This window comes from Pseudophryne corroboree, chromosome 9 (genome assembly GCF_028390025.1).
Source record: "Pseudophryne corroboree isolate aPseCor3 chromosome 9, aPseCor3.hap2, whole genome shotgun sequence".
NCBI lineage: Eukaryota > Metazoa > Chordata > Amphibia > Anura > Myobatrachidae > Pseudophryne > Pseudophryne corroboree.
In genome coordinates, this window is record NC_086452.1 from 157,579,158 (window position 1) to 157,604,463 (window position 25,306).

At 44.1% G+C, this 25,306-nt stretch overlaps 1 protein-coding gene across 5 annotated transcripts in view; it reads left to right on the plus strand.

Annotated features, from left to right (window-relative positions):
* The window catches only part of EVI5 (ecotropic viral integration site 5), a 452,905-nt gene that overhangs the window by 294,114 nt on the left and 133,485 nt on the right, over nt 1-25,306 (plus strand). For all 5 annotated transcript variants that reach the window (XM_063939881.1, XM_063939882.1, XM_063939884.1 and 2 more), the window contains 3 exons: nt 5,592-5,732; nt 14,433-14,591; nt 15,924-16,070. In XM_063939881.1, the coding sequence (XP_063795951.1) occupies nt 5,592-5,732; nt 14,433-14,591; nt 15,924-16,070 (447 nt within the window). The remainder of the gene's footprint in view (nt 1-5,591; nt 5,733-14,432; nt 14,592-15,923; nt 16,071-25,306) is intronic.

Here is a 25,306-nt window from a genome sequence, read left to right on the forward strand (position 1 = left end):
CCGACAAACAATTAGTACCGGTCCAGACGTCTCAAAAACACCGTCAGGGGTTTTTAAAACGCCCGTTTACTTTAGTCGGTCGACACAGACACAGACAGGGACACTGAATCCAGTGTCGACGGTGAATAAACAAACGTATTCCTTATTAGGGCCACACGTTAAAGGCAATGAAGGAGGTGTTACATATTTCTGATACTACAAGTACCACAAAAGAGGGTATTATGTGGGATGTGAAAAAACTACCGTAGTTTTTCCTGAATCAGATAAATTAAATAAAGTGTGTGATGCGTGGGTTCCCCCCGATAGAAAATTATGGGCGGTATACCCTTTCCCGCCAGAAGTTAGGGCGCGTTGGGAAACACCCCTTAGGGTGGATAAGGCGCTCACACGCTTATAAAAACAAGTGGCGGTACCGTCTATAGATAGGGCCGTCCTCAAGGACCAGCTGACAGGAGGCTGGAAAATATCATAAAAAGTATATACACACATACTGGTGTTATACTGCGACCAGCGATCGCCTCAGCCTGGATGTGCAGAGCTGGGTGGCTTGGTCGGATTCCCTGACTAAAAATATTGATACCCTTGACAGGGACAGTATTTTATTGACTATAGAGCATTTAAAGGATGCATTTCTATATATGCGAGATGCACAGAGGGATATTTGCACTCTGGCATCAAGAGTAAATGCGATGTCCATATCTGCCAGAAGATGTTATGGACACGACAGTGGTCAGGTGATGCAGATTCCAAACGGCACAAAGGTGTATTGCCGTATAAAGGAAGAGGAGTTATTTGGGGTCGGTCCATCGGACCTGGTGGCCACGGCAACTGCTGGAAAATCCGCCGTTTTTACCCTAAGTCACATCTCTGCAGAAAAAGACACCGTCTTTTCAGCCTCAGTCCTTTCGTCCCTATAAGATCATATCTGCCCAGGGATAGAGGAAAGGGAAGAAGACTGCAGCAGGCAGCCCATTCCCAGGAACAGAAGCGTTCCACCGCTTCTGACAAGTTCTCAGCATGGCGCTGAGACCGTACAGGACCCCTGGATCCTACAAGTAGTATCCCAGGGGTACAGATTGGAATGTCGAGACGTTTCCCCTTCGCAGGCTCCTGAAGTCTGTTTTACCAAGGTCTCCCTCCGACAAGGAGGCAGTATGGGAAAAAATTCACAAGCTGTATTCCAGCAGGTGATAATTAAATTACCCCTCCTACTACAAGAAAAGGGGTATTATTCCACACTATATTGTGGTACTGAAGCCAGAAGGCTAGGTGAGACTTATTCTAAAAAATTTTTTTTGAACACTTACAAAGGTTCAAATCAAGATGGAGTCACTCAGAGCAGTGATAACGAACCAGGAAGAAGGGGACTATATAGTGTCCCGGGACATCAGGGATGCTTACCTCTATGTCCCAAATTTGCCCTTCTCACTAAGGGTACCTCAGGTTCGTGGTGCAGAACTGTCACTATCAGTTTCAGACGCTGCCGTTTGGATTGTCCACGGCACCCCGGGTTTTTACCAAGGTAATGGCCGAAATAATGATTCTTCTTCGAAGAAAAGGCGTCTTAATTATCCCTTACTTGGACGATCTCCTGATAAGGGCATAGTCCAGGGAACAGTTGGAGGTCGGAGTAGCACTATCTCGGATACTGCTACAACAGCACGGGTGGATTCTAAATATTCCAAAATCGCAGCTGATCCCGACGACACGTCTGCTGTGCCTAGGGATGATTCTGGACACAGTCCAGAAAAAGGTGTTTCTCCCGGAAGAGAAAGCCAGGGAGTTATCCGAGCTAGTCAGGAACCTCCTAAAAACAGTGCATCATTGCACAAGGATCCTGGTAAAAATGGTGGCTTCCTACGAAGCAATTCCATTCGGCAGATTTCACGCAAGAACTTTTCAGTGGGATCTGCTGGACAAATGGTCCGGATCGCATCTTCAGATGCATCAGCGGATAACCCTATATCCAAGGACAAGGGTGTCTCTCCTGTGGTGGTTATAGAGTGCTCATCTTCTAGAGGGCCGCAGATTCGGCATTCAGGATTGGATGCTGGTGACCACGGAGCCCAGCCCGAGAGGCTGGGGAGCAGTCACACAAGGAAAAAATTTCCAGGGAGTGTGATCAAGTCTGGAGACTTTTCTCCACATAAATATACTGGAGCTAAGGGTAAATTTATAATGCTCTAAGCTTTGCAAGACCTCTGCTTCAAGGTCAGCCGGTATTGATCCAGTGGGAAAAACATCACGGCAGTCGCCCACGTAAACAGACAGGGCGACACAAGAAGCAGGAGGGCAATGGCAAAAACTGCAAGGACTTTTCGCTGGGCGGAAAATCATGTGATAGCACTGTCAGCAGTGTTTCATCCCGGGAATGGAAACTGGGAAGCAGACTTCCTCAGCAGGCACGACCTCCACCCGGGAGAGTGGAAACTTCATCGGGAAGTTTTTTTCCACATGATTGTAAACCGTTGGGAAATACCAAAGGTGGACATGATGGCGTCCCGTCTGAACAAAAAACGGGACAGGTATTGCGCCAGGTCAAGAGACCCTCAGGCAATAGCTGTGGACGTTCTGGTAACACCGTGGGTGTACCAGTCGGTGTATGTGTTCCCTCCTCTGCTTCTCATACCTAAGGTGCTGAGAATTATAAGACGTAGAGGAGTAAGAACTATACTCATGGCTCCGGATTGGCCAAGAAGGACTTGGTACCCGGAACTTCAAGAGATGCTTACAGAGGTCTTATGGCCTCTGCCGCTAAGAAGGGACTTGCTTCAGCAAGTACCATGTCTGTTCCAAGACTTACCGCAGCTGCGTTTGTCGGCATGGCGGTGGAAAGCCGGATCCTAAGGGAAAAAGGCATTCCGGAAGAGGTCATTCCTACCCTGGTCAAAGCCAGAAAGGAGGTGACCGCACAACATTATCACCACATGTGGCGAAAATATGTTGCGCGGTGTGAGGCCAGGAAGGCCCCACAAAGAAATTTCAACTCGGTCGTTTCCTGCATTTCCTGCAAACAGGAGTGTCTATGGGCCTCAAATTGGGGTCCATTAAGGTTCAAATTTCGGCCCTGTCGATTTTCTTCCAGAAAGAATTGGCTTCAGTTCCTGAAGTCCAGAAGTTTGTCAAGGGAGTATTGCATATACAACCCCCTTTTGTGCCTCCAGTGGCACTGTGGGATCTCAACGTAGTTCTGGGATTCCTCAAATCACATTGGTTTAAAACCAGTCAAATCTGTGGATTTGAAGCATCTCACATGAAAAGTGACCATGCTCTTGGCCCTGGCCTGGACCAGGCGAGTGTCAAATTGGTGTTTTTTTTCTCAAAAAAGCCCATATCTGTTTGTCCATTCGGACAGGGCAGAGCTGCGGACTCGTCCCCAGTTCTCTCCCTAAGGTGGTGTCAGTGTTTCACCTGAACCAGCTTATTGTGGTGCCTTGCACCTACTAGGGACTTGGAGGACTCCAAGTTGCTAGATGTTGTCAGGGCCCTGAAAATATGTTCCAGGATGGCTGGAGTCAGGAAAACTGACTTGCTGTTATCCTGTATGCACCCAACAAACTGGGTGCTCTTGCTTCTAAGCAGACTATTGCTAGTTGGATGTGTAATACAATTCAGCTTGCACATTCTGTGGCAGGCCTGCCACAGCCAAAATATGTAAATGCCCATTCCACAAGGAAGGTGGGCTCATCTTGGGCGGCTGCCCGAGGGGTCTCGGCTTTACAACTTTGCCGAGCAGCTACTTGGTCAGGGGCAAACACGTTTGCTAAATTCTACAAATTTGATACCCTGGCTAAGGAGGACCTGGAGTTCTCTCATTCGGTGCTGCAGAGTCATCCGCACTCTCCCGCCCGTTTGGGAGCTTTGGTATAATCCCCATGGTCCTTTCAGGAACCCCAGCATCCACTAGGACGATAGAGAAAATAAGAATTTACTTACCGATAATTCTATTTCTCGGAGTCCGTAGTGGATGCTGGGCGCCCATCCCAAGTGCGGATTATCTGCAATACTTGTACATAGTTACAAAAATCGGGTTATTATTGTTGTGAGCCATCTTTTCAGAGGCTCCGCTGTTATCATACTGTTAACTGGGTTTAGATCACAAGTTGTACGGTGTGATTGGTGTGGCTGGTATGAGTCTTACCCGGGATTCAAAATTCCTCCCTTATTGTGTACGCTCGTCCGGGCACAGTACCTAACTGGCTTGGAGGAGGGTCATAGGGGGAGGAGCCAGTGCACACCACCTGATCGGAAAGCTTTACTTTTGTGCCCTGTCTCCTGCGGAGCCGCTATTCCCCATGGTCCTTTCAGGAACCCCAGCATCCACTACGGACTCCGAGAAATAGAATTATCGGTAAGTAAATTCTTATTTTTAACTAGTGGTACGGTTGTTGACATTGCTCCCTTAAAGCACTTGGGTTCCAACCAGACCCCTATGTGTTTTGGCTTAGGTCTGCTTGAGTTTTGCACACTTTTGTAAGAGGTAGGTTAATTGGCTTCCAGTGGGTAGATAATTAGTTGACTCAATGAGACAATTTTTTTTAAATGCATCCTGGGTTTGCCTTTTAAAAACTACCACTTTAAATCTGTCGCTGAATCACCAGCAACTTGGTAGATAATTTAGAGTGTAATCTGTACTGAAGCAGTAACTGATGTGAATGGCTAAATATTCTTTGTAGAGCACTGTATAAATATTGTGAAAAAAAGAATCTTAATGGGATATTGTTAACCAAAGATAAGGAAAGATATTTTTACTTTACGTTCCAACATAGTCTATGTAGGGCTATCCCTCTGTATCCTAGACTCTGTAGGACACTTATCAATGCATGTGTCTACTGACCTAAGAATAATTTAGCAGCATGGGTCTATTCACTTTGAATCATTAACATACAGGGGTATATTCAATTAAAGTTGGATCCATTCCGACATGTATTTGTCGGAATGGATCCGACAACCCCTATTCAGTCCCATCTAAAATTCGACTTTTTCAAGTCGAATTTAGATGGGACCCAGAGGAGGAGAGGGGGGGCGAGCCGCGGGGTGACAGACGGCAGCAGGGGATCAGCGTTACGGAGTTGCGCTGCAGCAGGATGTCACTCAGCCGCCCAACCTCACGGCAGCTTCCACCCGGCTCCAGCAGCGTGCTGGAGCCGGGTGGAAGCTGCCGTGAGGTCGGGCGGGTGAGTGACATTCAGCTGCAGCGCTACTCTAGCGCTGACCTCCTCTGGCTGCCGCTGGCTGTCTCCCCCCCCCCCCCCCCCCGTCTGCATCCGGCTTCCCCCCGCCTCCTCCGGGTCCGCATCTCAGTTCGACATCATTTTGATGTCGAACTGAGATGGTCGAAAAGGGGGCCAAAACCTGTCAGATTTGGCCCCGTTTTCGACATTAACACGTGGATCGGCAGCTATCCACGTGCTTTTCCACAAGTCAAATTTATCGACTTGTGGAAAAAAATTGCTAAATATTGAATATGGCGAATCTGGATTCGACCAAAAAAAGTCGAAAACTGACGTCTTTTCGTCAGACGACAGTTTTTTCAACCTCAATTGAATATACCCCACAGTCTTTAATTGCTTTGTTTTTGTTTTGCGCAGAGAAATCATTCATTTCCGGATGAAAATAACCTTGCTAGACTACAAGATGAGCTTATTGCAGTGAAAATTAGGGAAGCAGAAGCCTTAACAGCCATGAAAGAACAGAAGCAACAAATAAGGGACTTGGAGGATCACTGGCAGGTGTGTAAATTGGTCACAAGTCAACATACAGGCGTCAACAGAATAGCATCAACCAGCGTCATAAACATACATGGGGGAGATGTAAGAAGAGGTAATATGTGCCAGTGCGCTATATAACTCTAGAACCTCAGAATGTATAAAAGCAGATAACGTATAGAAAAATGTCCTTTATCTACGTCCTCTGCAAACCTCTAACAATTTCACCATCTTCATACTGTTGTATGGCAACAGGAAATCATTCAGATGTTAAGAAATAAGTGGGTGGCTGTGGCCTGGACAGGCATGGAATAGGGCACTGGTCTCTGCACTCTCCAGCCTAAAGCGCCTGTATATTAATCCTGTTGCCCGCTGAGGTTTCCAGCTCTATCTCATCTGGCTGAGATGTCTCTTTGGAGGTCCTGGAGTGTCCAGCTGTGTGGTTCTGGCTCCTCCAATTCTGGCACCATCTCCTATGCTTGTTTTCCTTGCATGGGTCCGCCATTGCTGGCGTCTTGGCTGTTTGAGCAGCTCATCTCCTCCTTTACCTTCACCGGTGTTGCCCACGGGTATTTCTGCTGCAAAAGGTCCCGCTCAGCAGTGTTAGCCTTGCTGCTGCTCCTGTGGTGGTGTTTGTGTTGGAGTCTTCACTCTGTTCCCCTGCTGGCGGCTATCTTGGAAGCGCCTCCCTGGCTGCTGCTGAGTTCCTGCCATAAAGGTGATGATGAGTGCTCCTTCAGTGGGATTGCAGTATTTAGGGAGGAAAGACCCTGTTCGGCATTTGGCCACCCCCTGTGCCTGATTGGTAAACTTGTGGGGGTGTGGTGGAGGGTCTGTTGTTGTCGGGTTACGTGCAGTCCTCATGCACTCAAATTGTCCCTCTCTTGCTGCCGGTACCTGAGGCTCCATGTTCTACTGGTGATAATCTCCTGTTCAGGGCTTCTATGTGGAACTTCCTATTGCACAGGTGTACCCTCTGGACTTATAGCAGGTGGCTGATGCTTCCTACTGTTTCAGTTCTTTCATGATGTGACTGTACTGCTCTCCCGTGATCTCCTGTTCAGTGTTTTCCTTTAGACTTTTTTTGGTTGCAGATACTTAACTGTTACGGTTCCCTCCTGCTGTGGTTGTATCTTCTGCGGGCACCATGCAACGGTTTCTTCAAGCCATTATCTTTACTGGACATAGGGTCGTGGCTTAGGTGGTGGGACTGCATGCTGAATTATCTTTACTTTGTCAAGATATGCAACAATTGCAGGTTAAGATTACTGTGCGGCAGGGCGCTCTCTGTGGGGCTTTCAGGCTGCTCACGAAATCTTGCGATGTATGAGAGATCTCACACGTGCAGTGGAACTTGCAAGGAGGTAAGACACTCTGCTAATACTGTCACTGGTCACGTGACCTCATTAGGATTTCTGGGGTTGCTGTATCTAAAAATATTTGCTGCCATTGAAAATTGTCTTGTTTAAAGACTCCTCCTCCTCCATTTGCTGTTGGACAGGCCTGCCATATCTTTTCATGGCCTCTTTCATTGGGAGACCTGAGGATATCCATTGCGAATACTCTAAATTATCTGGAGATTTCAGCCTGGCTTGAAGTGTGCCCCCTGTATTATGATGATCCTCCCTTCACCTTCAGTGCTCCTTAGTTCTTACTCATGTTTGATATTGTTAGCCTGTCTTCATAATATTTAATTCTTATTCCTCCTTTAAATTCTGATTGCTTTGCACTGTCATATCCTGTACGTGTTCTCATCTGTTAGTATTTAATTGTCTCTAGGGTTTGATCTGTGTGGGGTTTTTTTTGTTTATTTTTTTAAGTGTTTCTGCTTGCTCATAGGTTGTTTGGGCTTTATATTTGGTTAGGCTACTTGGTTTGTTATTGATGGGAGTCTCTTTGTGGCCTTTTAGATCTTTGGCTGGATACGCTATAGCTTTTAGGGTTCACAAGAATTGTTTTCATTGTTGTAGTGTAGTTGGGGGGGGATGTTTGGAGATCCAGATATGCTGTGAGTTTGGGGGGTATAGTCGTATAGGATGGGGGCATTTGGGGAGTGGTTGTCAATTGGTTGTTCATGTTTCGGAGATAAAGGTTAGTGTACACACGTTTCGTTTGGTATACATCTGCCCAATTTGGAAAGTTGACATCAAACTATCTTGGTTAGGTGCAGGGGTATAGTCATATTGTACTTATCCTTTTTCTAGAGCTGAGTTTATATTCGTTCCTTTGATACCCACTCGTCTCCTGGTATAGTGTTGTGTGGGCCTGAATGGCGCCTTTGGGTCCCCACTTCACTACTATAATGAACAGGATATAGTATACATAAATTATAGATATTATGTAAGATGCCGCTGTGTGGTTGCCCTGGGCCTGATACCACTGAACCATTTGCTTTAATTTATGCTGTGTTTACAGTTATAATGTTTCTCTGACGTCCTAAGTGGATGCTGGGGACTCCGTCAGGACCATGGGGAATAGCGGCTCCGCAGGAGACAGGGCACAAAAGTAAAAGCTTTAGGATCAGGTGGTGTGCACTGGCTCCTCCCCCTATGACCCTCCTCCAAGCCTCAGTTAGATTTTTGTGCCCGGCCGAGAAGGGTGCAATCTAGGTGGCTCTCCTAAAGAGCTGCTTAGAGTAAAAGTTTTGTAAGGTTTTTTATTTTCAGTGAGTCCTGCTGGCAACAGGCTCACTGCATCGAGGGACTTAGGGGAGAGAAGTGAACTCACCTGCGTGCAGGATGGATTGGCTTCTTAGGCTACTGGACACCATTAGCTCCAGAGGGAGTCGGAACACAGGTCTCACCCTGGGGTTCGTCCCGGAGCCGCGCCGCCGACGCCCTTGCAGATGCCGAAAAGTGAAGAGGTCCAGAAACCGGCGGCAGAAGACTTTTCAGTCTTCATAAGGTAGCGCACAGCACTGCAGCTGTGCGCCATTGTTGTCAGCACACTTCATAGCAGCGGTCACTGAGGGTGCAGGGCGCTGGGGGGGGCGCCCTGGGCAGCAATGATAGTACCTTATTCTGGCTAAAAATACATCACATATAGCCCCTGGGGGCTATATGGATGTATTTAACCCCTGCCAGGTCTCAGAAAAACGGGAGAAGAAGCCCGCCGAAAAGGGGGCGGGGCCTATTCTCCTCAGCACACAGCGCCATTTTCCCTCACAGAAATGCTGGTGGGAAGGCTCCCAGGCTCTCCCCTGCACTGCACTACAGAAACAGGGTTAAAACAGAGAGGGGGGGCACTTATTTGGCGATATGACTATATATATTAAAATGCTATAAGGGAAAAACACTTATATAAAGGTTGTCCCTGTATAATTATAGCGTTTTTGGTGTGTGCTGGCAAACTCTCCCTCTGTCTCCCCAAAGGGCTAGTGGGGTCCTGTCCTCTATCAGAGCATTCCCTGTGTGTGTGCTGTGTGTCGGTACGTGTGTGTCGACATGTATGAGGACGATGTTGGTGAGGAGGCGGAGCAATTGCCTGTAATGGTGATGTCACTCTCTAGGGAGTCGACACCGGAATGGATGGCTTATTTAAGGAATTACGTGATAATGTCAACACGCTGCAAGGTCGGTTGACGACATGAGACGGCCGGCAAACCAATTAGTACCTGTCCAGGCGTCTCAAACACCGTCAGGGGCGTTAAAACGTCCTTTTACCTCAGTCGGTCGACACAGACACAGACACGGACACTGACTCCAGTGTCGACGGTGAAGAAACAAACGTATTTTCCTTTAGGGCCACACGTTACTTGTTAAGGGCAATGAAGGAGGTGTTACATATTTCTGATACTACAAGTACCACAAAAAAGGGTATTATGTGGAGTGTGAAAAAACTACCTGTAGTTTTTCCTGAATCGGATAAATTAAATGAAGTGTGTGATGATGCGTGGGTTTCCCCCGATAGAAAATTATTGGCGGTATACCCTTTCCCGCCAGAAGTTAGGGCGCGTTGGGAAACACCCCTTAGGGTGGATAAGGCGCTCACACGCTTATCAAAACAAGTGGCGGTACCGTCTCCAGATAGGGCCGCCCTCAAGGAGCCAGCTGATAGGAGGCTGGAAAATATCCTAAAAAGTATATACACACATACTGGTGTTATACTGCGACCAGCGATCGCCTCAGCCTGGATGTGCAGCGCTGGGGTGGCTTGGTCGGATTCCCTGACTGAAAATATTGATACCCTTGACAGGGACAGTATTGTATTGACTATAGAGCATTTAAAGGATGCATTTCTATATATGCGAGATGCACAGAGGGATATTTGCACTCTGGCATCAAGAGTAAGTGCGATGTCCATATCTGCCAGAAGTTGTTTATGGACACGACAGTGGTCAGGTGATGCAGATTCCAAACGGCACATGGAAGTATTGCCGTATAAAGGAGAAAAAGACAACGTCTTTTCAGCCTCAGTCCTTTCGTCCCCATAAGGGCAAGCGGGCAAAAGGCCAGTCATATCTGCCATGGGATAGAGGAAAGGGAAGAAGACTGCAGCAGGCAGCCCATTCCCAGAAACAGAAGCCCTCCACCGCTTCTGCCAAGTCCTCAGCATGACGCTGGGGCCGTACAAGCGGACTCGGGTGCGGTGGGGGGGGGTCGTCTCAAGAGTTTCAGCACGCAGTGGGCTCACTCGCAAGTGGACCCCTGGATCCTACAAGTAGTATCCCAGGGGGTACAGATTGGAAATTCGAGACGTCTCCCCCTCGCAGGTTCCTGAAGTCTGCTTTACCAACGTCTCCCACCGACAGGGAGGCAGTAGTGGAAACAATTCACAAGCTGTATTCCCAGCAGGTGATAATCAAAGTACCCCTCCTACAACAAGGAAAGGGGTATTATTCCACACTATATTGTGGTACTGAAGCCAGACGGCTCGGTGAGACCTATTCTAAATCTGAAATAGTTGAACACTTACATACAAAGGTTCAAATCAAGATGGAGTCACTCAGAGCAGTGATAGCGAACCAGGAAGAAGGGGACTATATGGTGTCCTGGGACATCAGGGATGCTTACCTCCATGTCCCAATTTGCCCTTCTCACCAAGGGTACCTCAGGTTCGTGGTACAGAACTGTCACTATCAGTTTCAGACGCTGCCGGTTGGATTGTCCACGGCACCCCGGGTCCTTACCAAGGTAATGGCCGAAATGATGATTCTTCTTCAAAGATAATGGACGATCTCCTGATAGGGGCAAGGTCCAGAGAACAGTTGGAGGTCGGAGTAGCACGATCTCAAGTAGTTCTACGACAGCACGGGTGGATTCTAAATATTCCAAAACCGCAGCTGTTTCCGACGACACGTCTGCTGTTCCTAGGGATGATTCTGGACACAGTCCAGAAAAAGGTGTTTCTCCCGGAGAAGAAAGCCAGGGAGTTATCCGAGCTAGTCAGGAACCTCCTAAAACCAGGAAAAGTGTCAGTGCATCATTGCACAAGGGTCCTGGGAAAAATGGTGGCTTCTTACGAAGCGATTCCATTCGGTAGATTTCACGCAAGAACTTTTCAGTGGGATCTGCTGGAAAAATGGTCCGGATCGCATCTTCAGATGCATCAGCGGATAACCCTGTCTCCATAGGACAAGGGTGTTTCTTCTTCGGTGGCTGCAGAGTGCTCATCTACTAAAGGGCCGCAGATTCGGCATTCAGGACTGGGTCCTGGTGACCACGGATGCCAGCCTGAGAGGCTGGGGAGCAGTCACACAGGGAAAAAATTTCCAGGGAGTGTGATCAAGTCTGGAGACTTCTCTCCACATAAATATACTGGAGCTAAGGGCAATTTACAATGTTCTAAGCTTAGCAAGACCTCTGCTTCAAGGTCAGCCGGTATTGATCCAGTGGGACAACATCACGGCAGTCGCCCACGTAAACAGACAGGGCGGCACAAGAAGCAGGAGGGCAATGGCAGAAACTGCAAGGATTCTTCGCTGGGCGAAAAATCATGTGATAGCACTGTCAGCAGTGTTCATTCCGGGAGTGGACAACTGGGAAGCAGACTTCCTCAGCAGGCACGACCTCCACCCGGGAGAGTGGGGACTTCATCGGGAAGTACTCCACATGATTGTGAACCGTTGGGAAAGACCAAAGGTGGACATGATGGCGTCCCGCCTGAACAAAAAACTGGACAGGTATTGCGCCAGGTCAAGAGACCCTCAAGCAATATCTGTGGACGTTCTGGTAACACCGTGGGTGTACCAGTCGGGGTATGTGTTCCCTCCTCTGCTTCTCATAACCAATGTACTGAGAATTATAAGACGTAGAGGAGTAAGAACTATACTCGTGGCTCCGGATTGGCCAAGAAGGACGTGGCACCCGGAACTTCAAGAAATGCTCACAGAGGACTCATGGCCTCTGCCGCTAAGAAGGGACTTGCTTCAGCAAGTACCAGGTCTGTTCCAAGACTTACCGCGGCTGCGTTTGACGGCATGGCGGTGGAACGCCAGATCCTAAGGGAAAAAGGCATTCCGGAAGAGGTCATTCCTACCCTGGTCAAAGCCAGGAAGGAGGTGACCGCAAAACATTATCACCACATGTGGCGAAAATATGTTGCGTGGTGTGAGGCCAGGAAGGCCCCACGAAGAAATTTCAACTCGGTCGATTCCTGCATTTCCTGCAAACAGGAGTGTCTATGGGCCTCAAATTGGGGTCCATTAAGGTTCAAATTTCGGCCCTGTCAATTTTCTTCCAGAAAGAATTGGCTTCAGTTCCTGAAGTCCAGAAGTTTGTCAAGGGAGTATTGCATATACAACCCCCTTTTTGTGCCTCCAGTGGCACTGTGGGATCTCAACGTAGTTCTGGGATTCCTCAAATCACATTTTAAACCGCTCAAATCTGTGGATTTGAAATATCTCACATGAAAAGTGACCATGCTGTTGGCCCTGGCCTCGGCCAGGCGAGTGTCAGAATTGGCGGCTTTGTCTCACAAAAGCCATATCTGATTGTCCATTCGGACAGGGCAGAGCTGCGGACTCGTCCCCAGTTTCTTCCTAAGGTGGTGTCAGCGTTTCACCTGAACCAGCTTATTGTGGTACCTGCGGCTACTAGGGACTTGGAGGACTCCAAGTTGCTAGATGTTGTCAGGGCCCTGAAAATATAGGTTTCCAGGACGGCTGGAGTCAGGAAAACTGACTCGCTGTTATCCTGTATGCACCCAACAAACTGGGTGCTCTTGCTTCTAAGCAGACGATTGCTTGTTGGATTTGTAGCACATTTCAACTTGCACATTCTGTGGCAGGCCTGCCACAGCCTAAATCTGTCAAGGCCCATTCCACAAGGAAGGTGGGCTCATCCTGGGCGGCTGCCGAGGGGTCTCGGCATTACAACTCTGCCGAGCAGCTACGTGGTCGGGGGAGAACACGTTTGTAAAATTCTACAAATTTGATACCCTGGCTAAAGAGGACCTGGAGTTCTCTCATTCGGTGCTGCAGAGTCATCCGCACTCTCCCGCCCGTTTGGGAGCTTTGGTATAATCCCCATGGTCCTGACGGAGTCCCCAGCATCCACTAGGACGTCAGAGAAAATAAGATTTTACTTACCGATAAATCTATTTCTCGTAGTCCGTAGTGGATGCTGGGCGCCCATCCCAAGTGCGGATTGTCTGCAATACTTGTACATAGTTATTGTTACAAAAATCGGGTTATTATTGTTGTGAGCCATCTTTTCAGAGGCTCCGCTGTTATCATGCTGTTAACTGGGTTCAGATCACAGGTTGTACAGTGTGATTGGTGTGGCTGGTATGAGTCTTACCCGGGATTCAAAATCCTTCCTTATTGTGTACGCTCGTCCGGGCACAGTATCCTAACTGAGGCTTGGAGGAGGGTCATAGGGGGAGGAGCCAGTGCACACCACCTGATCCTAAAGCTTTTACTTTTGTGCCCTGTCTCCTGCGGAGCCGCTATTCCCCATGGTCCTGACGGAGTCCCCAGCATCCACTACGGACTACGAGAAATAGAATTATCGGTAAGTAAAATCTTATTTTTTTATTTTGGGGGTTTTTTTTTTGCTACATTTATTGACCTCTTTACATTTCTTTATTTCTATATGTATCTGAGTGCTAAGTGGTAATCCTTAGATTACTGTATGCTGGTCTTGTGTCCTCACTATATTGGTTCTTGTTATTTCTGAGGATAAAAAAAATTAAAAAAAAAAAAAAAAAAGACCAAAAAAGCACCTTTTGTGGCTTCTTCTCTACAAAATACACACTTGTCTAATGACTACTGATCAACAAGCGCAAGATTCATGTCAACCAGTAGATGTCACCAGAAGCTTTGTCAAGAAAATATATAAGCCAGTGACGTACAGCTGTGAGACTGACAAATGCGATGGGGGAAAAAGAATACAAAAAATATATTCTTAGGCAACACATAGATTAAAATGGAGAGAATAAAAAAGATACTAAAGAAGAATGCCCTTCTACTAGGCAAGAGTGAGAAAAGAAGTGGTCAGCATAAAAAGTGGGAGGAGAGACGAGAGGGAGACAGTGAGATTGTGACGAGGGGAACAAACAGATCGGGGGGGAAATGGGGAAGAGAGGGCTGACAGACTGTGGGAGAAAGGAAAATGCGCAAATAGGGGTAAGAGAGCGTTGCTGGGAATAATGGCTAGTATGTTTTGTCTGGTATGCTCCTTGTTTCCTTTGTATCTAGGACTATTTCTAAATACTACTTTGCCCCATGTACTTGCAGGCTATTCAAGTCCATAAAATGCTTGTTTCTTATCATTCTAATTCCAGAGACACTTGGCGCGCACTGCTGGTCGGTGGAAAGACCCGCCAAAGAAAAATACAGTCAATGAACTGCAGGATGAGCTGATGAGTGTTCGGCTAAGAGAAGCAGAAAGACAAGCAGATTTGCGAGAGATGAAACAGCGGATGTTGGAAATGGACACACAGGTTTGTGTGTGTTTCACTATAAGCTCTGCTGAGCATCCTTCCATCTTTGTGACAATCTCGCCACCTCTTGGACGTAAAGCGCTGTGGCGTCTCGGGTCCCACTCTTTACATTCCTTAGTATTGCACAGGAGGGCTCAGTCCATCCATTCTTCAATAAACCTGGATAGAATGCTTCCATTCAGCCCTGATAAGGAGAGGACTACTCAGCATGAGTCACCCTAACATCCGCTTCAGTGCTTTCTGCAAAAGTCTCAAGCAATTTACATGTATTACTGGCTATAAGAATATAGTGACAAGACCCAGTGCAAAATCTAGGCTATACTATTAGTGTATGTTAGTGTTCCTAATTCCCAAAAGCAAGCGCAGCATCAACATTAATCAGTGCCTAGAAATAGAGTGTTGACCCTGAGAGGTTAGTTTGTAGAAAGAGGATTTACTTGGTAATGTGCTTTGATAGGTCTAATGTAAAATGTCACAGATCTACAACCACCTCCTTCCTTCTATGCAATAATAATTTCTGTCCTCTGTATATGATCAGCTGACTACTTCTTGTAATTGCAATTAGTTGCACAAAAGAGTTTGTGCAAGACGAAACATTTGAATAATATTTTGGTCTGTGTTTCTGCAACTATATGTAAATGAAGCGAACACAGATTTGTTTTTATTTTTTAAATAAGGGCAGGGACTACACATGTAAAGCAATATATAGGGTTCAAGTGCACACGTTGGGAACAGATTAAGGAGGTGGAGCAACCAGTCATTTGTAACAGTGGTAGATGGGTACTTCTACTTCAGAAGTACATTGTCCATAATTTGTCTCTTATAGTGGTGAGTGCCATTACTACATTATTTCTGATCTCCTGTGGAGTTGTGGGGTTTTTTTGGGCATAAATCTCTCAGTTCAAGACTAAACACTGTGTTTTCATTCTAGCAATTGACTGTGTGCTTCCTTCCTGTGTTATTTTTTTTTGTCAAAGTATGTACTTTAGGCTATTTTCCTCATAAGGGGTGGTTGTTAGGGGAATTACATGATATTTGTTTTTTGGTTATCTTTAGAAGTGTTTGCATCTTTGTGGTCTTTATGTGTTGTAATTTGTTATTTGCTTGTTGCGTGTCAGCTGGTGTCACTAGTTACAGTCTGTAATATCTTTGTGGTAAATGTGACATTGAGTCAGCTAAAGGTGCCCACTTGTAAGAAGATTCTTTCGCTTGACTTTAGCTAATGACTACATGTCCAGTACAGATATGTCTTCATACATCTTTGCTGCAGTCACGCCAAACAGCTGCACCTTAACACCTCATATTTCCACTTTTGTCTTGTTATCATGGCAGAACCAGATAAACAGCAACCATCTGCGCAGGGCAGAAAAGGAGATCAGCAGCTTACAATCAAAGGTGCACAGTCTGTCATCCCAGAACAAGACTCTACAAACGCAGCTGACTGAAGCAAAGCGCAAACAGGCAGAGACTGAATGCAAGGTATACCGGGGTTTATGGAGATGACTGATGACTCGGGAAGCTTCAGGCCCTAGACTTCACTAGAAATGTATTACAATAATCTAGGTCTCATGTTCTAGTATTTGAGTAAATGAAACCAAGCTAATTGATGATATACAGCTTTATCTTTTTCCCTGATATTGAAAACATTCATAGTTGTACACAAGCTACTTTTATACCTTTAAAAAAAGTATATAAATAAACATCCTAATGCTTTTCCATATATTAAAGAATCTGTTGCTGCTCTGTATTGCATGAAAATGTCAATTCTGAAATAGGTTAGTTTATACTTGCCTAGCCAGTGATGCAACTGAGCAAGTGTTGTTTGCAAGCACTGCAAGCCACAGATTTTCCTGTAATATGTCTGTAGATGATGTAGTCAGGATCCTGACGCTCACAATTCTGACAGATGCCCAACGTGAGCATTAGGGTTGGACACTAGGGGGAGGGTTAGGGTTAAAATACCTACGGGGATCTGTCAGGATTCCGCTGTTGGCATTCTGACTGCTGGTATTTCATATAAACCTGTCTGTAGAGCTGTCTCTCCATACAGCTCTTTTGCCTCCCTAGTACCACTGAAATGTGCTAGATTTGGTAATGCATTATTGTGAATCTTGGCATTTAAGCCCTGTTGTCACATTTGGTATGGTCACATTCCAACAGCAGTAATCAGTAATTAAAAACCAATCAGCCATAACATTAAAACCACTGGTCTTCTGCGGTATTCATGGTATGTTGTGGTTACAACCTATCAAAATGGTGCAAAAGTTGATGAACCAGCAACAGGTTCGTGGGCACCCAAGGCTCATTGATGCATGTAGGGAGCAAAGGCTAGCCTCTCTGGTCTGATCCCACTGTGCTACTGTAGCACAAATTGATGAAAAAGTTAATGCTGGCCATGGTAGAAAGGTGTCGGAAAACACAGTGCATTTCAGCTTGGCGCGTAGCCGCAGACCGCTAAGAGTGCCCATCCTGACTCCTGTCAACTGCTGAAAGTGCCTACAATAGGCATGTGAGCGTCAGGACTGGACCATTGAGCAGTGGAAGAGGATGGCCTGGTCTGATGAACCACTTTTTCGTTTATATCATGTGGATGGCTGGGTGCTTGTGCCTTGTTTGCCTGGATAATAGATGGTACTATGCACTATGGGAAGAAGGCAAGCTGGCGGATGCAGTGTGTTGCTCTGGGCAATGTTCTGCTGGGAAACCTTGGGTCTTGGTACACATATGGATGTACCATGGACGTGTACCACCTACCTAAACATTGTTGCACGCTAGGTACACCCCTTTAGGGCAACCGTATGCTCTGATGATAGTGGCCTTTTTCAGCAGGATAATGTGCCCTGTCACACTGCAAAAATTGATAAGGAATGGTTTAAGGAAAATGAGTTCAATATAGATATAAAGTAAAAAAAGAAGACTCTCTTTGTTAGCGTTCAATATGACAAATTCCCCAGATCTCAATGAGATCGAGCATCTGTGGGCTTATGCTGGAAATGCAAGTCCAAGTCATGCAGGCCCAATCTCGCAATTTACAGGACTTGAAAGATCTGCTACCACCTTCAGAGGTCTTGTGGAGTCAATGATTCGACGGGTCGGAGCTGTTTTGGCGGCAAAAGGGGCGACTACACAATATTAAGCAGGTGGTTTTAATGTTATGGCTGGTCGGTGTATACAGTAACATAGTAACTAAGGTTGAAAAAAGACAATTGTCCATCGAGTTCAACCTATTTGTGGTCTCCTATGCAGTCTTATTATAGGACTAGTTATTTTTATGTTAGGACTAGTTATATTAACTATAATGCATGCCTACGCACCATAACCCTGAATATTTTTATCCAATAGGAATTTATCTAACCCATTCTTAAAGGTGCTGACTGAGTCCGCCATTACTACTCTCTCAGGCAGGTTATTCCAAACACGTATTGTCCTTACTGTGAAAAAAACCTTTTCGCCTCAATGTGCAGAAACTCCTCTCCGCTAACCTAAGCGAGTGACCACGTGTCCTCTGTGCTGATCTTATAGAAAACAGGTCCCTCCCAAGTTCTGTGTATTGACCCCTTATATATTTGTAGATGTTGATCATGTCCCCTCTTGGTCTCCTCTCTTCCAATGTAAACATGCCTAGCCTTGCAAGCCTTTCCTCGTATTCCAGCGTCTCCATGCCCTTGATTAGTTTGGTCACCCACCTCTGAACCTTTTCTAGCTCCAGGGTATTATCTTTTTTGTAATATGGTGCCCAAATATTCTGAACCCATATAAATTAGAACTTATTTTGGGCTTCCGTAGACCTTACATTTCCAGAATGTGACATTAGTATTCTGATTTATACTTGCAGGCTAAAATCAAAGTAAAACCAATCTGCCCAAACTGGCAGTGCTTTTTTCGTATTTGACATTGCAAGACAGTGTACTAAAAGTAGATGTGTTTTTCCTTCTCTTCCCCTCCAACCACCACCAAGAAATACTTTGTGGTACCTGCCGTTCAGGGCCACATAATTTAAGGGGAGACATTCCTCTATCAGAAAAGGGTGATCCGGAGTTTATTAAAGCTAGCATGAGCTTTATAGTCAACCACCTCTGGATTTCTTTGATTTCACAGTGCTGGGGATTTTCTCTGATGATCATCTTAAAAAATGTCTAAATTGGCAAGTTTGTTTTGGTGGCACTTCAATCAGGACCGAATTTAGGGGTCAGGCCGGCCCTAGGAACATTATTGGCCATCGATCCCCTTCCCCCCCCAAAATCCTCCTTCATCACGTCACGGGAAAGAAGACTGCGGTACTCCAGGTCTTGTAAAAAGTCGAATTGTATTCAAAAGATCACAACATAGTACACCAACGTTTCGGGGTGTCTAGCCCCTTTGTCAAGATGTGAGAGTGTGTAAGTGTAGAGAAAAGCTTACCTAAATAGTGACAGAGCCCGCCAAACCTGAAGAGAAAAGCCGCCGTGGTCCCGACGTGTGCGCTGTGCGACGCCGTGCGATGACGTGTAGGCGCATCCAGATGGTGTCTGTGTCAATCCGTTGCATAGCAACGGGTGAAGTGCTGGGGACTGTGCGGCTGCGTGAGACAGAGAAAGAAGGGTGATACTGAAAGAACACCGCTGGGCTAACAGTTGACCTATGTACATAGCGACATGTGTAAAGAATATGGCAGCTGCATAATACATAAAAGTTAAAAACACACACACATTCCGTAGGGGGAAGAATGCTAAGCACAGCTATGCTGGCACAGGGGGGATTAACCCTGGAAGGGTTAGACCCATGAGTTGGAAATTGCTAGTGACAAGCAGCTGGAAACCCTGTACATGGGATCCAAAGATGGAACAGAGTCAAGGGTGCTCGTGCTGCAAGAATACAGAATGGGGCATATTTACTGGAAAGAAGGGGAGGAGACACCCGAGAAGGAAAAAGAGCAGCATAATAGGGCACTGGAAATCCTGTTAGTGTAGGTGCTGCCGCTAGATACATATATACATGCTTAACATCTGAAATAGCTGAATAAAGCAATATGCAAAGAAATATGTCGGTAAATCACAGAGAGTCCAATGTAGTCCAAAGTGACTTGCTAAATAGTGGACTGTGAATTAATAAATCAGAGAGTCCAATGTAATCCAAAGTGACTGCCCTATAGCGGGCTGTCGTGGTCCTGCTTATGATATATATATATATATCTATGTGTGTGTGTGTATATGTATATATATATATATATCTATTATATTTCAAAAACGTTTAGATCAGTGTGCTAATCCTGACTTAATATTCCCGTACCACAACGTATGGTCCACAGGTTATCTATAAAATAGCCAAGTGAGTTATATGTCTCACTTCCTGTACCCCACTGTGTAGTCCACATGATATCACAAGTTCAAGAATGGGCTTTATAGGCCTGTGTTAACACCTTCCGCTTCTTTGGGCGGCTGCTCGGTCCTTCAGGGTGCCACTAGGTATATGTAGCCAAAGAAATCTGCAAATGGAGGAGAAGAACAGGCGCCTATGGTTTAGTATGTTTTCCAGAATGCGTCAATAACACGCAGATAACAGAATTGCGTACCAGATTGTGGCTTGTATCAAAGCATATCACTCCTCTGTTTCATAGTCCCAACACCGTTTCAGAATCTACAAATCAGGGACATGAAGACAATCGCCATATGGTGTAATAATTTGGTCTGCAGTTTAGGACTATTCATATATAAATGGCATGCGTACTATGATTATATATCTGGTTATTGTTTTTTTGTGGCTTTTTTTTGGGTGGGGGGGGGTTTGTTGTCGTCGTCGTGGTTTTCATAGTCTTGGAGAGAAATCGGATTTCTTTGTAGCTAGGTTGCCCCAAAAGGTTAGCAAGATAATTTAAGTTATCAGTCTAAAGCTGTCCGCTTATGTCCTAATATTTGGTGTCCCGAACATTTTTCTTTAGGATAACGGTGCTAAAATGTATTAAATAATACATGTGGTTTACTATATCACAATGTGAGATCAGCTTCAGTTTTTAATGTGATAAATATATGGAAAGTGGTTTGGTGCACTGCTTGTGGTGGACGCGCTTGGTCGCTGAATCCCTGCTCTTCTCGAATGTCTGTCCTGCCGTTATTAAATGTAGTATGGCAAACCCAAACCAGTTTCTGTGACATGACGTCACCATACACACCGACAAGTTGGCTATACATTTCAGCTGCTGATGTGCCCTTTAGATGCAGAAATCTGATCACACTACGCACCTCAATGTTTGACCATGTTTCCGCCAGCCCCCACCATCTTACAACTAATGCTGGGACAGTATGACTGATATGAGGCGCAGTTTAATGTCAGTGAGGGGAAGCAGTGGTCTACAAGCTCTGTCCTGGGGGGAAATTAGAATGTGATGGAGAACTATACACACGTGAGAGGTCTTGTTACATTACTTATTGAACCACCCTCGTAATCTATTTTGTTAAACGTAAATTGATGGAAAAACTAATAAATATATATATATATATAACACACAGGGGGGTGGGGGATATAGCGACCAATGGTGTCTTAGAGATACACAATGAGAATGAGTGGGTCTGAGAATAATAAAATACAATTTATTAACAAATAAAATTAACTAATAAAATTTGAGCAGCAATTCTCTTTAAAAAATGGGATAAAAACAGCATACACAATACAAGATAATACCAGTTAAAATATATAAAAAGATTTATGCTCAACTTGGTATGAGGTCACTGCCAGGTTGCCCAACGCGTTTCATCATTCAGACTTCATCAAGGGGTAAAAGCAGAATGGGACTAGGCTTCTATTTATAGCGGTACTAATCTCATAGTAATTATGACATCACTTCCTGTTAATTTAACCATGGTAATGTAAAACAGACTAAGACTTTATAATTACAGTGGTTATAAAGTCTTAGTCTGTTTTACATTACCATGGTTAAATTAACAGGAAGTGATGTCATGATTACTATGAGATTAGTACTGGTATAAATAGAAGCCTAGTCCCATTCTGCTTTTACCCCTTGATGAAGTCTGAATGACGAAACGCGTTGAACAACCTGGCAGTGACCTCATACCAAGTTAAGCATAAATCTTTTTATATATTTTAACTGGTATTATCTTGTATTGTGTATGCTATTTTTATCCCATTTTTTAAAGAGAATTGCTGCTCAAATTTTATTTGTTAATAAATTGTATTTTATTATTCTCAGACCCACTCATTCTCATTGTGTATCTCTAAGGCACCATTGGTCGCTATATCCCCCACCCCCCTGTGTGGTGTTAATTTCCTGCTACAGGGAACCACCATCCCTGTTTTGGGGGTCAGCTGACGCCCTTTATTAGTCTTAGGGAGTGTCATTTATTTTATAGGTTACATTTATACCTATTTTTATATTTGTTGTTGTTGAACACAAGTGGCGCAATAATCTTTCTATTTTTAAAATTGTATATATCTATCTATATATATATCTATATATATATATATATATATATATATATATATATATTTTTTATAACTTACAATAAGCAAAAACGTCTGACTTTTAAATGTTCTCTCTGAAAGCCTGCAGTAATTAGCTCACAAGATTGTGTATTTATTTCTGCCCACAACACCTGCTGGGAGACCCTATGCCATTGGCTGATCACCATTTCTGTAAAATAAGAGGGGGGGGGGGGGGGGGGATGTATTATAGCGGCACGGGTCCAGTTCACAGTAAAGGTGTGTACACACGGTGCAATATGCACTAACTTTCCTATATATACTATATATGACTATATAGTCAAAATCGTAAGGAAACTTAAGTGCATATCGCACAGTGTGTATGCACCTTTAGGAAAACAGCTGTAGCACACAAGGTAAGATGAAACGTGGACTTTTTCTGGCCACTGCCTCCTTGATTCCAGCCACAAATTCATTCCCAACATCACTGACCCATCGATAAAACAAAACTGTAAAAATGAATTTAACATTCTACAATATACAATCCACCCCCCCACCAACTTCGTTTCCCAGGTAAAAAATAAAATCCAAATTAATCGGGCAAGAAGATAAATTTAATATATATAGGGGTACATTAACTAAGCAGTGAAAAAAGTGGGGAAGTTGCCCATGGCAACCAATTAGCATTGAAAGACAATCCTCCTGCCCCCTCCCCACCACGTTGTATTCACAGTTCTGCCTGATGTTACAGCTGGAGATGCTCCCTTGCAACTGGCCGATTATAGAACTACTGTTTCAGCTACAGTATAGATAACAAAAATCTAGTTGCTATGAATCTTTGCACCTTTTTCTTATGTGCTGATTTCCCACTAGGGTAGACGTTCCACTCTATTGTTTCTAGAATTTTACAACAATACACAGTGACTTAAATGTATTTCTTCTATGTTCCATTGAATAAAGGTTGAAATTATTTACTCAGTATCTGGGAATTGAGGCTTGTTAAATGAATTGCATATACTGTATGTGCAATAACTAAGGCTGGGTACACACCACAATGACTTTTGTTGACGACTGAGCACCCGATTAGGTAAGTTATACACCCTTTTCTATCGGCTGCTCGATTAATGTTTGTCCTGACATCACTACTGGACAGACATTTGAATTTGCCAGTCCAGTTGTGATGTTGGGGTTAGTGGTCCCATCATGTATGCTTTATCATGTTTCCGTTTTGTATGGAATTTGTGGATTCTGTGGATATTAAAACCTTCATTTTTTTGCATTGATTGGAGGTGCTGGTTCTTTGTTCTGGACTGCACAATACATATGTACCATGCACTCCCCCTTTGGACTCTAATGTGTGCAGGCTGGCTTCTTCTTTTATTTATATATATATATATATATATATGTGTGTGTGTGTGTGTGTATATATATATATATATATATATATATCAAGATAGGCGGCACTCACGACGACTTGAAATGATCACTTGGACCCCAATAGAGTTCAACGTTTCAATCTTATCAGATTTTCGTCCGGAACAAAGATTGAAACGTTGAACTCACTATTGGGGTCCGTGTGTGTGTGTGTGTGTGTATGTATATATATATATATGTATATATATATTTATATCTAGATATATATATATCTATATATATATATATATATATATATATATATATATTTTATTTTTTTATTTTTTTAAACAAAAAGTAACCTTTTTTCTGCGCTATACCACTAGTCTCAAACCACTGAGAAATACCTTCTGTCAGATGAGGTATAAAGAGTAGATATGAAAAGGAAAAAGGTTCTAGTGGGAGCCAATACGCCTTTAGAATAACTATGTTTAAAAGTTTTTATTCATACACAAATGGACGACATTTACAACTTAAACAGTCGTCTTTGGTACAAATTACTAAAAATTCAGTAAAATTATATAACAATCTTATATAAACACATGTTTCAGTTGATGTGAGGAATTTACAATCAGGTGATCACAATCAAAATTTTAAAGAGATATATCTCCAACCAGATATTTGTGGTGAAGGCTTTATGAATCCGAAATCGCGAAACCCAACGCGTTTCGTCCGTTAGGACTTCATCAGGGGTTAACAATCAGTTCTTATAATAGATTGGATTACCACTGGTTATGACTGGTTAGGGTTCTCAATGTTACATCCAATCACAAGTATGTTTTCAATTAATATGGTATCTAAATAGATTTCATCATAACAGAAAATGACAATTTAGGTTGAAGTTAGGTGATGTTATATTCCCTAATCTCATCAGGGATAATGGAACCCTACAGTCCACCTCGGCTTCAAAAAGTATCACCAAAAAGGAATTTAATAAATTCCCAATCCTGAACAGTACTGCTCCTTCTTACTGGGACATGCACCACCTCACAGGATCACAAGGGTTGTGATCCTGTGAGGTGGTGCATGTCCCAGTAAGAAGGAGCAGTACTGTTCAGGATCGGGAATTTATTAAAGTCCTTTTTGGTGATACTTTTTGAAGCCGAGGTGGACTGTAGGGTTCCATTATCCCTGATGAGATTAGGGAATATAACATCACCTAACTTCAACCTAAATTGTCATTTTCTGTTATGATGAAATCTATTTAGATACCATATTAATTGAAAACATACTTGTGATTGGATGTAACATTGAGAACCCTAACCAGTCATAACCAGTGGTAATCCAATCTATTATAAGAACTGATTGTTAACCCCTGATGAAGTCCTAACGGACGAAATGCTTTGGGTTTCGCGATTTCGGATTCATAAAGTCTTCACCACAAATATCTGGTTGGAGATATATCTCTTTAAAATTCTGATTGTGATCACCTGATTGTAAATTCCTCACATCAACTGAAACATGTGTTTATATAAGATTGTTATATCATTTTACTGAATTTTTAGTAATTTGTACCAAAGACGAATGTTTAAGTAGTAAATGTCGTCCATTTGTGTATGAATAAAAACTTTTAAACATAGTTATTCTAAAGGCGTATTGGCTCCCACTAGAACCTTTTTCCTTTTCATATATATATATCAATTATAAATATAATATAGTGCTACACAGTATATACTGTCTTGTGTTTTATACTGTGTATTTCAGTCACCTCACAATTCTCTGTTTGTTTCATGTATTTACTGTCATATAAATCAGGGGGTTGTTTGCAGGTATTGTGTTTGTGTGGCTATATTGTACCGTTACGCTCTAAGACTACATTCCCTATAATGTCTGCCACACAGGGCGGGAAATCCGCTTCATGCAGTGCTTGCACCAAGGATTTGCCTGAG